We start from the raw sequence: 13617 nt of genomic DNA on the forward strand, positions 1-13617 counted from the left end.
CCAGGAGGTGTGTCAGCCAGGTTTCTCTTTAGGATCCTGAACTTGGTTCTCCTCTGCTGGTGCTTGTGCGCGCCTGCCTGCCCGCCCAGGAGTGCATCTGAGGAAGCTGCATTCTGACTTTGAGTCTACAAGACTTGTGTGCATGAATCAGCTTTTATAGATTCTTAAAACGAGGGGAACCCCCACCCCACCCCAAACCGGATGTGCTATGAGGGGAATAATGCCTTCGGAGTTCGTTCCACCAGGTCAGACTGTTAATCAAGATTTCTATTTAGGGGTTCTGAAAAGATTGTGTAACAGTGTGCTACAAAAAAAGGCCGATTTGTGGTAGACGGGACTGGTTTTACCACCATGACAATGCACCTACTCATGCAGCCATCTCAGTGTGCCAGTTTTTGGCAAAAATCAACATGCCTCTCTTATCCACATACCTGGCTCACCTGTCCTCGAATGAAGAGAGACATGAAAGGACAGGGACTTGATGACATAGAAGAGGTGTAGAAATAAAATGAGGGAGGTGCTGTCAGCCATCCAAACAGATGAGTTTGAAAAATGTTTCTAGCACACACTGCCTGCGAGACATCCCTGTCGAGAAGACACACGGAGCTACGCTAGAGCCCAGGAGCTGAAAGAGCCTCATGGAGATTTCTGCCAGCGCTGAGATGCTTCCACTGCCACTGGATCCACAAGACATCCCACCCACTGGCCTGTGATCTTCCTGCATTTGACGTCATTTCAATGGTTTTTGTGAATCTGAAGAGAAATTTATAGATTGGTATTGAACATATGGGCTAATATTGGACTTATGGATTTGACCTGGACGGGGCTGGGATGTTTTCTCAGTATTCAATTCTTCTTGTATATAAAGCTCTTTCTTATACACACACACAAGAAATATAAAATAAAAATGTTTCCCAAAAGAGGAACTGCTCGCAAGGGCTCAGTAGAAAGAACATGTTTTGAAAATGACGATGGCAACATATGTACACATGTGCTTGATACAATTGCTATTTGGACTGTTTTAAGATCTGTAAGAGCCCCAATAAAATGATTTATTACAAAAAGAAAAAAGTTTCTAAGAATGGAATCACAGATTTAACAAATGTATTGTGAGTAATGGAGTACTTTGAAGGTGATAAGGTTGTTTTGTAAAAAAAATTAAATACATAGCTTTGAGGGAAAAAAATCTGTTTTTTTTTGGGGGGGGGGAGTAACCCTTGTATCTATGAAGGGCCTTAAAAATCCCATCATCTTTTAATTCTATTTTCCCATGAACTTTTTGAGGTCCCCCCTTTATATTTTACAAACAGTCATTATATGATGTTAAAAATTTAGTGTAATGTTTATAAACATAAACCATATAAATATTTTTATATATGGTGAAATTTTTCTTTTAACAAAAATAATTTTATTAGGGGCTCATACATTTCTTATTATAATTCATACATACATCCATTGTGTCAAGCACATTTGTACATTGTTGCCATCATTGTTCTTAAAACCTTTGCTTTCTACTTGAGCCCTTGGTATCAGCTCATTTTCCCCCCCTTCCCGCTCCCCCTCCCTCATGAACCCTTGATAATTTATAAATTATTATTATTTTGTCATATCTTACACTGTCCGATGTCTCTCTTCACCCACTTTTCTTCTGTCCAGCCCTTAGGGAGGAGGTCACATGTAGATCCTTGTAATCAGTTCTCCCTTTCCACCCCACCCTCCTTGCACCCTCCTGGTATCACCACTCTCACCACTGGTCCTGAAGGGATCATCCACCCTGGATTCCCTGTGTTTCCAGTACCTATCTGTACCCGTGTACATCCTCTGGTCTAGCCGGATTTGTAAGGTAGAATTGGGATCATGATAGTGGGGGGGGGGAAGCATTTAGGAGCTAGAGGAAAGTTTTATGTTTCATCGTTGCTACACTGCATCCTGACTGGCTCGTCTCCTCCCCGGTGACCCTTCTGTAAGGGGGTGTCCAGTTGCCTGCTGATGGGCTTTGAGTCTCCACTCTGCACTCCCCCTCATTTACAATGGTATGAGATTTTGTTCTTTGATGCCTGATACCTGACTCCTTCAACAGCGCGTGGTCACACAGACTGGTATGCTTCTTCCATGTGGGCTTTGTTGCTTCAAACTATATATATTTTAAATGAAAGGAGCATCAGAAACGTTGCAGAGAAAAACAAAAACAAACATCCGTCATGCCTCCAGTGTTCCTTCAGAGCCGCCTCCGTGGTCCGCTCTGACTGGCTGGTGGGCAGGTTCCCAGGCTGCTCTCCCTATCAGGTCTCACCCTCGCCTTGGCCTTGTCTTTCCGATGGTCACTCTGTCCCTCAGTACCCTCGCCTTGGCTTGGAGTTTGTGCTCTCTAACTTGGAGGGCCAGATCTCTAGTTCAAGCCCTGCACTTGGCTTCCCCGCCCTAACTCTGCCTACCACCTCTCTGTGGGCTGAGGGCTTCCCTCTGTCTGCCTGCCTAGCCTGGTTCCTCAGAGCCTGGAAAGCTGCAGGAGACGGAGCTAGAGCCACCTCACACTCCCTCCGTGGGTGAGTGGAAACCCGGAGAAAAGCTGGCAGAAAGGAGGCGGAAGGGCCCGCCAGCCTGCCAGGGCCTGAAGGAACGAGGGAGGGGCACAGAGGGTACTGGTGTCAAACACAGGCGCAAATGGTCACAAATGCACAAATGTAGATGCTCAGACGCTGGAATGTCCGAAAAGAGACATTCTGAAAACAGTGACTTTGCAGGACAACGTATTTAACTGGGTCTCCAAGTTAGAATACTGTGTTTTGATTTGTCTATAATAAAGTTTAATTATGGGGAAGAAGTCCATTATATTTAACTTTTCCACACACTTTGAAGCCCCCCCCCCATCTAGCTATTGAATGGCCTGGTGGCACAGTGGGTTAGACAGTGCACAGCCAGCTGAACGAGGGTGTTTCAACTCCACGGGCAGCTCTGTGCAGAAAGGTGAAGCAGCCTGCTCCTTCGTAGTCTCAGGAACCCTACGGAGCAGTTCTTTCTGTCCTGTCGGGTCACTACGAATCAGAATGGACTCAATGACAGTGGATGGATCTTTACATAGACCAGCAGTTCTCAACTTGTGGGTCGCAGCCCCTTTGTGGGTCGAATGACCCCTTTCACAGGGCTCACCTGATTCATAACAGTAGCAAAATGACAGTTATGAAGTAACAACAAAAATAGTTTTATGGTTGGGGGGAGTCACCACAACATGAGGACCTGTATGAAAGGGTTATGGCATGAGGAAGGTTGAGAACCACTGACATATACATACACATTTAAATGTATATTAAAATATATATAAAAACAAAGCAGAGGAATATACTGTATATATAAAATCTTCAGGGTTTATTTTTAGCATTCTGTTTTTCATTTTTCCTATTACAGTAGCAATTCAAGATCATTGCAACAGAGGGCAGAATTGTCTAAGAAATTTAAACTCAACCTCTCTGCCTAGAAAACCGCCCCAGAAGACAAGTTCTGGTTATCATGTTGATTGAGCCATAAGAATCCACTTTTGACCCCCTTGTTGTAAAACGGACACATCGAGTTTATCGACAAGCATCCTAGCTCTTGTTTGGTTTCACCGGTAACATAACCGAAACCAAACTCATAGCCGTCAAGTTGATGCTGGCGCCAGTGTAGGGCAGGAGGACACTGCCCTGCTGGGTTGCTGAGAGTATAACTCTTTATGGGAGTAGAAAACCGGGTCTTTTTCCTGAAGAGCAACTGTGTTTTCAAAGTGCTGACCTTGTGGTGGGCAGGTTAACACATACCCAGGGGCTCCTGACAGTGAACTACTTGGCAATAAACATAGGGACACCTCCTGAGACAATGAGCTCATCCCCCAAGGGAGTCATGCATTAACTCCATTGACAAAATTAGGCCCCGGGTCCCCGTAGTTCCTCCAGACAGGCCTGAGGGATTACTGTGTCTCTCTTCATTCCAGTGCTGGAAAAGAGCGCCTTCCTGGAGACCACCAGTGACAAATGCCGGCTCCTGGCCTTCATCGCGAGAGTCTTGAAGCACATGGGCAACACGAAGGAAGCGGAGCAGTTGCTTCTGGATGTTGAGGACATCCTGGTGCAGGTAAAGGGCGATCCGATGCTAGCTCTCCCACTTTCTCTTCCTTTTGTGTTAGAGAGTTTAGTAGAAGTATTTGCTACTGCTGCTTCGTTATAATTAAGTCCACAAATGATTAGCAGCATCATTTGATTATGATGGTCAACGAGGAAGTTATGATATTAACCTACACTGTAAATTATGGACAAGGAGCCCGGGTGGCAGAGATGGTTATATGTTGCTAACTGCAAGTTCACAGGTTCAAACCCACCAGCTGCTCCTTGAGAGAAGAATGAGGGTTTCTCTTCTCTTAACGGTTTACAATCTCGGAAACCCACAGGGGCAGTTCTACCCTGTCTCACAGGGTTGCTATGAGTCAAAGACAGTGAGCTTGGATTTAGTTGAGTACATTATGGACAAGGAAGCCTGGTGACAGAGTGGGTGACAGGTTGGGCTGCTAACCACAAGGTTAGCAGTTCGAACCCACCAATATAAAGATGAGGGTGTCAGGTCCACAAAGTTCACAGCCTCAGAAACCCAAAGGGGTAGTTCTCTGATTTAGAGGCTCACTGAGTCAGTCATCAACTTGATGGCAGTGAGCTTTGTTTTGTTTTGTTTTTTGAGAGTTTGAGTACATGATGCATTCTCTCAAAAAACCAAACTAAAGCAAAACCAAACAAAATCCCCTCACTACCATCAAGTTGATTCTGATTCACAGGAAGCCCTATGACGGAATAGACCTGCCCCTGAGGGCTTCTGATCCACCAGTCTTCCTGAGTGCAGAAAGCCTCATCTTTCTCCCATATAGGGGGGTGGGTGGGTGGGTTTCAAACCGCTGACCTTGTGGTTAACAGCCTGATAGATTGATGGCAGTCATAGCACGAATGAATAGTTATCACTTTGTTGATGACAGACAAGGGGTCTGGGATGCTTGGCACTGTTTTAGTCAAAGACAGAGACCAGGTTGACTCAAGAACTTCCAAGTCCCTTCCTGCAAGTGCCAGCAGAAGGAAGCCGTGGAGTTCCTACCTCCAAACGGCTTCAAGCGTCCGTGAAAATTCAACAAGTTATATACTCCAAACTTTGTGGCAGGCTTGGGGGCAAATAATTAACATGTTCTGCAATAGGCCCAGGAGAGGAGTTTCACTATGATCTTCACACCATGGGACAAAGGGAGCAAGTGTCAATGGAAATCCGGCTACCTTTCCCCAAGGAATTATTCAGCCCTCAATTGCTGTGCCTTCATTACTCCGGAGGCTGTCAGACAAGGTTTCAGCCTCCCTGCTTATCCCTGCCTTGATCCCTCTTTCTGGAATTAGGCCATTGTTGAAAAGGAAACTTTGCGGGGCCTATCACATCCTGGGTCTCTTTTACCCAACTAAATCTCAGCAGACCAAATCCCAATGATGCTACATTTGTGGTACTTGACCAACAGCAGGTTAACTCTTTCACCCCCTCTGTCAACTTTAGGGATAAAAGAAAGCTCATAAAGGGAAGAGCCATGGGGGATGGAAGTGAAGTCACAACTTTGTGGTAACTTCCAGGGAGATGCTGGGGAGCAAGACCAGCTATCTGGTCCCCAGATTGATTTCATTTTCCCTGACTTGTGAACTCTTGGCTTCATTGACTGCAACGAAAATGTCACACACATTGGGCAACTCCAACTGTGTTTGGCGATGACCTTCCACTGCCCTTTAAACAAATTATACATGCTCATTGATTGCAGAAGAGCTTGTGGACCAAGGGTGGGTACAAGCCAAAACAAAGGCAAAGCCTGTTTTCTAATTGTACAACAAAGACCTTCGAGTTTTTATACCCCCTCACCCTTTCCCATCAATGCATGTCTTTCTGGAAGAAATGCTACCCGAAGAAGTTTGTAAAAATCAACAGCGGCAAGTATCTTTATGTCAGAAACCATGCTCACTTGCCAATTTTTGTGTCCTCTGGTTGCACAGTTGGTTATTCACTGGCTGCTAACCTCCCGGTCAGCAGCAAAAACCCTCCTGCTGCTTTGTAAGAAAATCGATGAGACTCTGTTCCTGAAAGATTTCCAGTCTTGGAAATCCACAGGGCGGGTCTACTCTGCCCTACAGGGTTGCCAGGAGCCAGAATCAACTGACTGGTAGCCTGGGATTTTTAATAACCTGTTGGTGTTTATTTAGCAAACAAGAGAAAAGGAATCAATAAATCAATGTGCCCTTGAAATACCACTGCGGTCTTGGAAGGGAGCTTGGAGAAGTCTTCAGACTGGGCAGGGTGTGAACACCCCCACTTGCTCATTCGCTGCTGGTGTGACCTTCATGGGGATTCTGACCTCTGGCCCACTGTGCTCTCATTTTTAAGGATTCGAACAGCTGTCTCATGGGGTTACTGGGAAGATCCTGCCTAAGTGCCCCGAGCCCTTCACACTGTGCCTGGCACACAGAGAGAGCAGACGTTGTTGTTCGTGTTAACACATCCAGAACACCAGAACTACTCAAGGCCTGGGCCGGTGCCATCATCAAGGAGCTCTGGGGGCGGAGGGGGTTACGAATCGGGCCGCTAACGGTAAGGTCAGCAGTTCAAAGTCACCAGCTGACTCATGGGAGAAAGGTGAGGCTTTCTGTGCTCGTAAAGAGTTACCATGGCAGAAACCCAGAGGGACACTTGGACCATGTCCGACAGGGTTGTTATCAGTCGGAATAGATGTGATGGCCGTGTGCCTGGCTGCTGGACTTGGGTATCTTCAGGATTGTTGGTGTGTTGGTCTGCGCTGACTGCTATGACTACCATGTGGACACAGTGCAGGGTAGCCCTGGGCTCACCTTCCAGCATGATATCAGATAAGATGCTGTCAGAATCCTTAGGGTTTTCATCGGCTAGTTTTTGGAAGCAGGTCAACAGGCCTTTCTTTTAAGTTAAAAAATTGTTTTGAGTTCTTTATGCTTAAAAAATTTATTAGCATTATAAGTTGGAATTTAATACATATATCATGTAATTGCAAATTTCAATCATGTCAGGTAGAATGTACAATTGCTACCACAATCAGTTTCCAAAAATTCTTTCCTACATGGATTCCTTGACATTGTCTCCCCTCTACCCTACCTCTGCCACTGTAGGCCCCTCCCCCTGAGCCCCTTATTCTACTTGCTGTCCCTCTAGGTTCATAGATCCTAGGTTTCATCCAATAATATTTAAGTAAACCCCAAACCCCCAAACAAACCCAAGGCTACTGAGTTGGTTCTGTATAAAAAGGAACCTCTACAGGGGGTTCTAAGGCTGTCAATCATTATGGGAACAGGTAGCCTCACCTTTCTCCTGTGGAGTGGCTGGGGGGTTTGAACTGCCAACTTTATGGTTAACAGCCCAACACTAAACTGACTACACCGCCAGGGCTCTAAGATCTCACTGGCAGTTACTTTGTTATTCCTCTCTTTGGGCTACGATGAAGTCATGAGGCCTCTGTTAGCAACAACGTGAAGAGTTTTATGCAAGCCGCTTTGGCCACGTTTTAAGGAGCCTGTGTAGGGTTACACTCTGGGCTGTAAACCGCAAGATCAGCAGTTTGAAACCATTCGGTGCTCTGCAAGAGCAAGATGAGGCTTTCTGCTCCAGGAAGATGTATGGTCTTGGAAACCCCCAGAGGCAATTCTACTTTGTCCTAGAGGGTCGCTATGCATGGGAAAGGACTCAGTAGCAATGGGTTTGCTTGGGCGGTAAGAGTAGTTAAGCGCTTGACTGTCAAGTGCTTGGAAAAGAAAGGTTGCCAGGTCAAACCCACCAGCTGCGCCACAGGAAGAAGACGCTGCGGTCTGCTTCCATACAGACCGACAGCTGTGGAAACTCCGTAGGCCAGTTCTACTCTATCCTCTAAGGCACTGGGCCTCAACCTTTCCACTGCCGTGACTCTTTAGTATAGTTCCTCATGTGGTGGTGACCCCCAACTATACAATTGTTTTTGTTGCTACTTCATCACTGTCATTTTGCTACAGTTATGAATTGGGCGATCCCTGTGAAAGGGTCGTTTGACTCCCAAAGGGGTCGTGACCCACAGGTTGAGAACCTGCTCTAGGGTTACTATCAGTCAGAACCAAATCAGGAGCAATGCTCTTCATTTGGCTGTGGCCTGACCACGCTTTGATTTTCCTAGAAGAATGAGGGGACTCTGGTGTCCTGCTGTGAGGGTAGAATCTCCCCCGCCCAAATATTTTTCCATCTATCGCTGATGCATGTCTATCCAATGATTACCAGGTATGTCAGTTTGTCATACTGTGGTGGCTTGTGTGTTGCTTAAGATCATCCAACAGGGGTTGCAGCATCACATGGTCAGGGAGCTGCCAGAAGTTCAGGCCGGATTCAGAAGAGGACGTGGTACAGGGGATATCATTGCCGATGTCGGTTGGATCTTGGCTCAAAGCAGAGAGTACCAGAAAGATGTTTACTTGTATTTCATTGACTATTCAAAGGCACTCAACTGCATGGACACAATAAGCTGTGGATAAGCTTGAGAAGAATGGGAATTCCCGAACCCTTCATTGTGCTTATTGGAACATGTACACGGATCAAGAGGCAGTCCTAAAATAACAAGGGAATAGTGCACAGTTTAAAATCAGGAAAGGTGTGAGTCAGCATTGTATCCTTTCACTGTACTTGTTCAATGTATATGCTGAACAAGGCATCAGAGAAGCGAGATTATATGAAGAAGAGTGTGGTATCAGGGTTAGAGGAAGGCTTATTAACAACCTTGTTTGCTGAAAGTGAGGAGGATGTGAAGCACTTGCTGATGAAGATCAAGGATTGTAGCCTTCAGTATGGATTAAAACTCAAAGTAATGGTTAAATATTAAAGTAGCAGTCAGACATTGGGCCTCTTACTCAGGTCCTCCCTCAATGTAAAAGCACTTTGTTCTAATAACCTGGCATTCTGTGAAGCTCACCTTCCAGACTTAATCATTAAAGACAAAATGGGTGCATAAGCAAATGTGGTGAAGAAAGCTGATGGTGTCTGGCTATTATAATATATAGCGTCTGGGGTCTTCAATGCTTGAAGTTAAACAAGCAGCTATTTATTAAGGGGCAACAAAGCCCACATGGAAGAAGCACACCAACCCGTGTTATCACAAGGTGTCCATGAGATCAGGTATCAGTCATCAGAAAATCCAAACCAAACAACCATTTTGATGTGAATGAAGGGCGTCAGAATGGAGACCCAAAGACCATCTGAAGACAATTGGACCATCCCTTCACAGCAGGGTCACAAGGAAGGGACGAGCCAGCCAGGGTGCAGCACTGACAAACATACAACATTCCTCTAGTTCTTTAGTGCTTCCTCCCCACCACTATCATGACCCCAATTCTACCTTACAAGTCAGGCTAGACCCTAGAATGTACACTGGTACAGATAAGAGCTCTCAACACAGAATCCAGGACAAATAACCCCCTCAGGACCAATATTGAGAGTAATGATACTATGAGGGTAGGGAGAAGGTGGGGGGAGAAGGGGGAAAAAGGGGGAACCGATCACAATGATTGACGTAAACATGCACACACCCCCATCCAGGGGGAGGAACAACAGAAACATGGGTGACGAGAGACGGAAGACAGTGTTAAATATGAAAATAATTATAAATTATCAAGGGTTCATGAGGATGGGAGGGTGGTGGAAAAAGAGGAGCTGATACCAAGGGCTCAAGTAGAAAGAAAATATTTGGAAATTATGATGGCAATGTATGTACAAATGTGCTTGATACAATTGATGTATGGATTGTTATATGAGCTGTAAGAGCCCCCAATAGAATGATTTGTTTAAATAAAAAACATCAAGGTAAGGAAGACCAAAATACTCACAATGGACCAATAGGTAGCATCATAAATGGAGTAAAGTTTTACGTTTTCAAAGATTTTGTCTTGCTTGGCTCCACAGTCAATGTTCATGGAAGTAGCCGTCAAGCGATCAAAAGTCATATTGCATTAGGTAAATCTTCTGCACAAGGTCTTTTTAGATGATTGACGAGCAAGGATGTTACTTTGAGGACTAAGATATGCCTGGCCCAAATCATGGTATTCTCCATCGAATCCTATGCATGTGAAAGTTGGATGTTGAATAAGGAAGACTGTAGATGAATCAATGCATTTGAAGCGTGGTGCTGGAGAAGAATATTGACAGTAACAGGAACTGCCAGAAGGCCAAACCAATCTTTTGGAAGAAGTAAGCCCAGAGTTTTCATTAGAGACAAGGATGACAAGACTTCATCTTACTTTGGACCTATTGTCAAGAGAGATCAGTCCCTGGAGAAGGACATCATGTTGGGTAAAGTCGGGGGGCAGCAAAAAAGAGGAAGACCCTCGATGAGATGGATGGACACAGTGGCTGAATCCATGGGCGCCAGCACAGGAAATTGTGAGGACGGCACAGGACTGTGCAGTGCTTCATTCTGTTGTGCACAGGGTCGCTCTGGGTTGGAGCTGACTCCATGGCGCCTCACAGCAACCATATGGACTAGGTCATTGTTGAGTCTCGATTGTAGTCATTAACTCACTTATTCACTCAGCTAATGCTCATCGAGGGCTTGCTGAGGCCCAGCACTGTGCTGGGAGTTGAGGTTAGAGCAGGCAGAGAAGCAGGCACAGTGTTTGCCCCCTGGAAGCTTCCAGTCTAGAGCAAACTCTCGGCAGCCACAGCTGCTCAGGGAGACGTGCCTATGGCGGGGAAGGTTGGCATCGTAGGAGGAATTCCAAACCTGAGACGTTCAAGGAGAGCTCCCCCCTTCAGAGAATTCCTTCCAGAGGCATTGCTCTTATGATTCTATTCTCAAAGTATGTTTGCAGCAGTTCTTGGGGACTAGCCACCATGGAGACTATTAAACGAATTCTCATTTTCAACAGAGAAGTTCTCAAGCTATTTTGGGCAATAATAGTTTTTTGAAATATGAGCAGGCTTTGGAAAGTTTGTGGAAAAATGGAATGAAAAGATAATGGAGTTCTTCTGCGAGCTTTTCGAAGCCCCCCCCCCCATATATGCCTAACATTCTTGAAGGAAAAGATCTTACTGTTTCCTATGGGCACTTTTATACTGTTTCTTCAAATGAGATATTTTTTAGAGTTAAGGCAGTGGGGTTTATAACTGGGGGCAATTTTACTCCTCAGGGGACCTTGGGCAATATCTGGGAGAAGTTCTGACGTTCACAATTGGGGACAGTGTGCTACTGTCATTTAGTCTCTGTGTGTGTGTGGGCGGTGTACAACTAGATATCCTGCACAGCACAGGTTTTCTGTGAGTTGCAGCCAATCAGACTCCTAACCAATATTGGCAGGCCATCTCTCAGAGTTGATTGGATCTCAGCCAGGTCCAAATGGAGGCCATCTTGGAAGTGGAGGAGTGTGGGGGGGGGGAGGTGAGGAACTGCCGCTGGGAGCAGGGCGTGTGCACAAAGAAGCTTGAAGCAGGAGTCAAATGTCCCCGAATTCTGCACCACTCCAGGCACCCCTGGGGCTGAGGAGATGAGCAGCTTAGAGAGATACAGCCTATTTGCAAGACACCTGCTTGAAATTCTGGGCCAAGTCATAGACGCTGCTCAGCTGGACATGGACCCAACCCACAGTACCTTGAGAGCTTCTCAGAAGAAGTTTGAGAAAAGGTACACAAACTTACTGCCACACAGTCAATTGCAACTATAGGGCAGAGTAGACCTGCCCCTGGGGGTTTCCGAGGCTGTAACTCTTTATAGGAGTAGATAAGCTTCATGTTTTTCTCTCTTGGAGTAGTTGGTTGCTTTGAACTGGTAACCTGGTTAGCAGCTCAAAGAGCAGGGGTTTCTGGAAGAGGTACCAGAGAGTCAAAAGACTCAAAGTCTTTGAATTCACACCATAGTCAGGGCCCGTCAGTCCTTTTTGGGGGCTAACATTAAGGAATGGCATAAAGTTTTATGTAATTAATGATGATGATAATGGTGGGTATTCGAGCAGGACCTTTTTTGTTGCTAGAAAGATTCACTGTCTCCAATAATATAATAAGATACAATAACACTAAGTTTTCTGAAAGGAGATGGCATCATCAAATTAAGGTAGCTAACTCATCTACTCTCGTTTCTTACATTGGGGTTCTAAGAAATCATCTTCAGCTATGGTGGCGTAGTGGGCTCCCCTTTGAACTGATAATCACACCGTCGGCAGTTTGAACCCAGCGCGGGAGAAAGATGAGGATGTTTTCTATAAAAATGTAAAGTCTTGGAAACCCAAAGAGGCAGTTCTCCTGTCTTATAGGGTCGCTATGAATTGGAATTGACTTGATGGCAGTGAGTTGGATTTGGGTGTATATTCTTAGACATTAAGATAGTTCTGATAGAGGAGTGAGTTAAGGTAATGAAGTTGAAGTACTTCTGAAACTAATATGTTAGATGCAAAAATGACTTTAAATTTAAGTCTCTAAGCAAAAATACATGACATTAGTAGTTCTTCAGTCATGCTTGAAGTCAAGGTTCATGCTTGGAGAGTTTGTAGCTGCTCGTTGGAATCTGGGGTTCCATCATCTTTGGGACCTTTAATTGATGTAAGAAATTATCATATTGTTATTATTCTCAAGTGTTGTTAGTATTAATTAGAAACCTATGAAAACATTCTCTAGAGCTGATTAGGAATATTCTCAATGAACATTTTATGCACCAAGACCATTAGACCATTTGAGGCACCATCACACCAGGACCTTCATTTTAGAGGAACTTGACATTCTCCAACAAACAGGGCAGAGCAGATGCTCTTTCACAAGTTTGTCCCGGAATAGCCTTTCCCGGGTGGGCGTGTCGTTGGACGCAGTTTTGTCCCTGCTGTGTTCCCTCATCAGTAGTTTCATTTTCAGCTTGTACAGAATCAGTCCCCGATGGAAATGCTTTCCACGGTACAGAATGCCCTTGGGGAGCTCTACCTTGAAATCGGAATGACTCAGGAAGCGTTCCAGTATTTCCTGAGAGCATGGTCCACCCTGACGTGCTTGCCCCCCAGCGACTTGAAAACCAACCAGAACCTGGTGAAGCAACAAGGTATGGGGGACACATGGTCAACAATTGCCTCTTGTGTTTTATGGAGTTGCCTTCTCCAGCCCATCCACAAAAAAAGGGAGCTCGTGTGTGTGTGTGTGTGTGTGTGTGTGTTGGGGGTGGTGGTGAAGTTTTTTATTGTGGTGAAAATACGTAGGAAGAGATTGGCCAACGCAACCATTTTTACATGCATAATTCAGAGACGTTGGTTACACTCATCAGATTGTGCAATGATCATGACTGTCTTTTCCTGATTTATTTCGCCATCATCAGAAACAAGTGTCCCCTCAGCGCTAATTTCCTCTCCCCTCCTCCCTTCCATCAGTGGGAAACATGAGTGAAATTTGCCCTCTGTATATGAGCTTGCATCATATACGTGGGCTCAAACAGTACTTGTCTTTCTTTTTTTTTTATTATAAGAAAGAGCTTTATAGAAATGAACACTGGTATATTGAGAAAACATCCCAGCCCAGTACAGGTCAAGTCCATAAGTCCAATATTAGCCCATATGATTGATACCAATATAT

The 13617-nt window shown here is 45.2% G+C and overlaps 1 protein-coding gene across 1 annotated transcript in view; it reads left to right on the plus strand.

The window, feature by feature from the left end:
- LOC142451355 (putative tetratricopeptide repeat protein 41) overlaps positions 1-13617 on the plus strand; it is an 80198-nt gene that overhangs the window by 37078 nt on the left and 29503 nt on the right. The window contains exons 11-12 of the mRNA XM_075553203.1: positions 3994-4107; positions 12922-13093. Of these exons, the coding sequence (XP_075409318.1) occupies positions 3994-4107; positions 12922-13093 (286 nt within the window). The remainder of the gene's footprint in view (positions 1-3993; positions 4108-12921; positions 13094-13617) is intronic.

This window comes from Tenrec ecaudatus, chromosome 6 (genome assembly GCF_050624435.1).
Source record: "Tenrec ecaudatus isolate mTenEca1 chromosome 6, mTenEca1.hap1, whole genome shotgun sequence".
NCBI classification, from domain to species: Eukaryota; Metazoa; Chordata; class Mammalia; order Afrosoricida; family Tenrecidae; genus Tenrec; species Tenrec ecaudatus.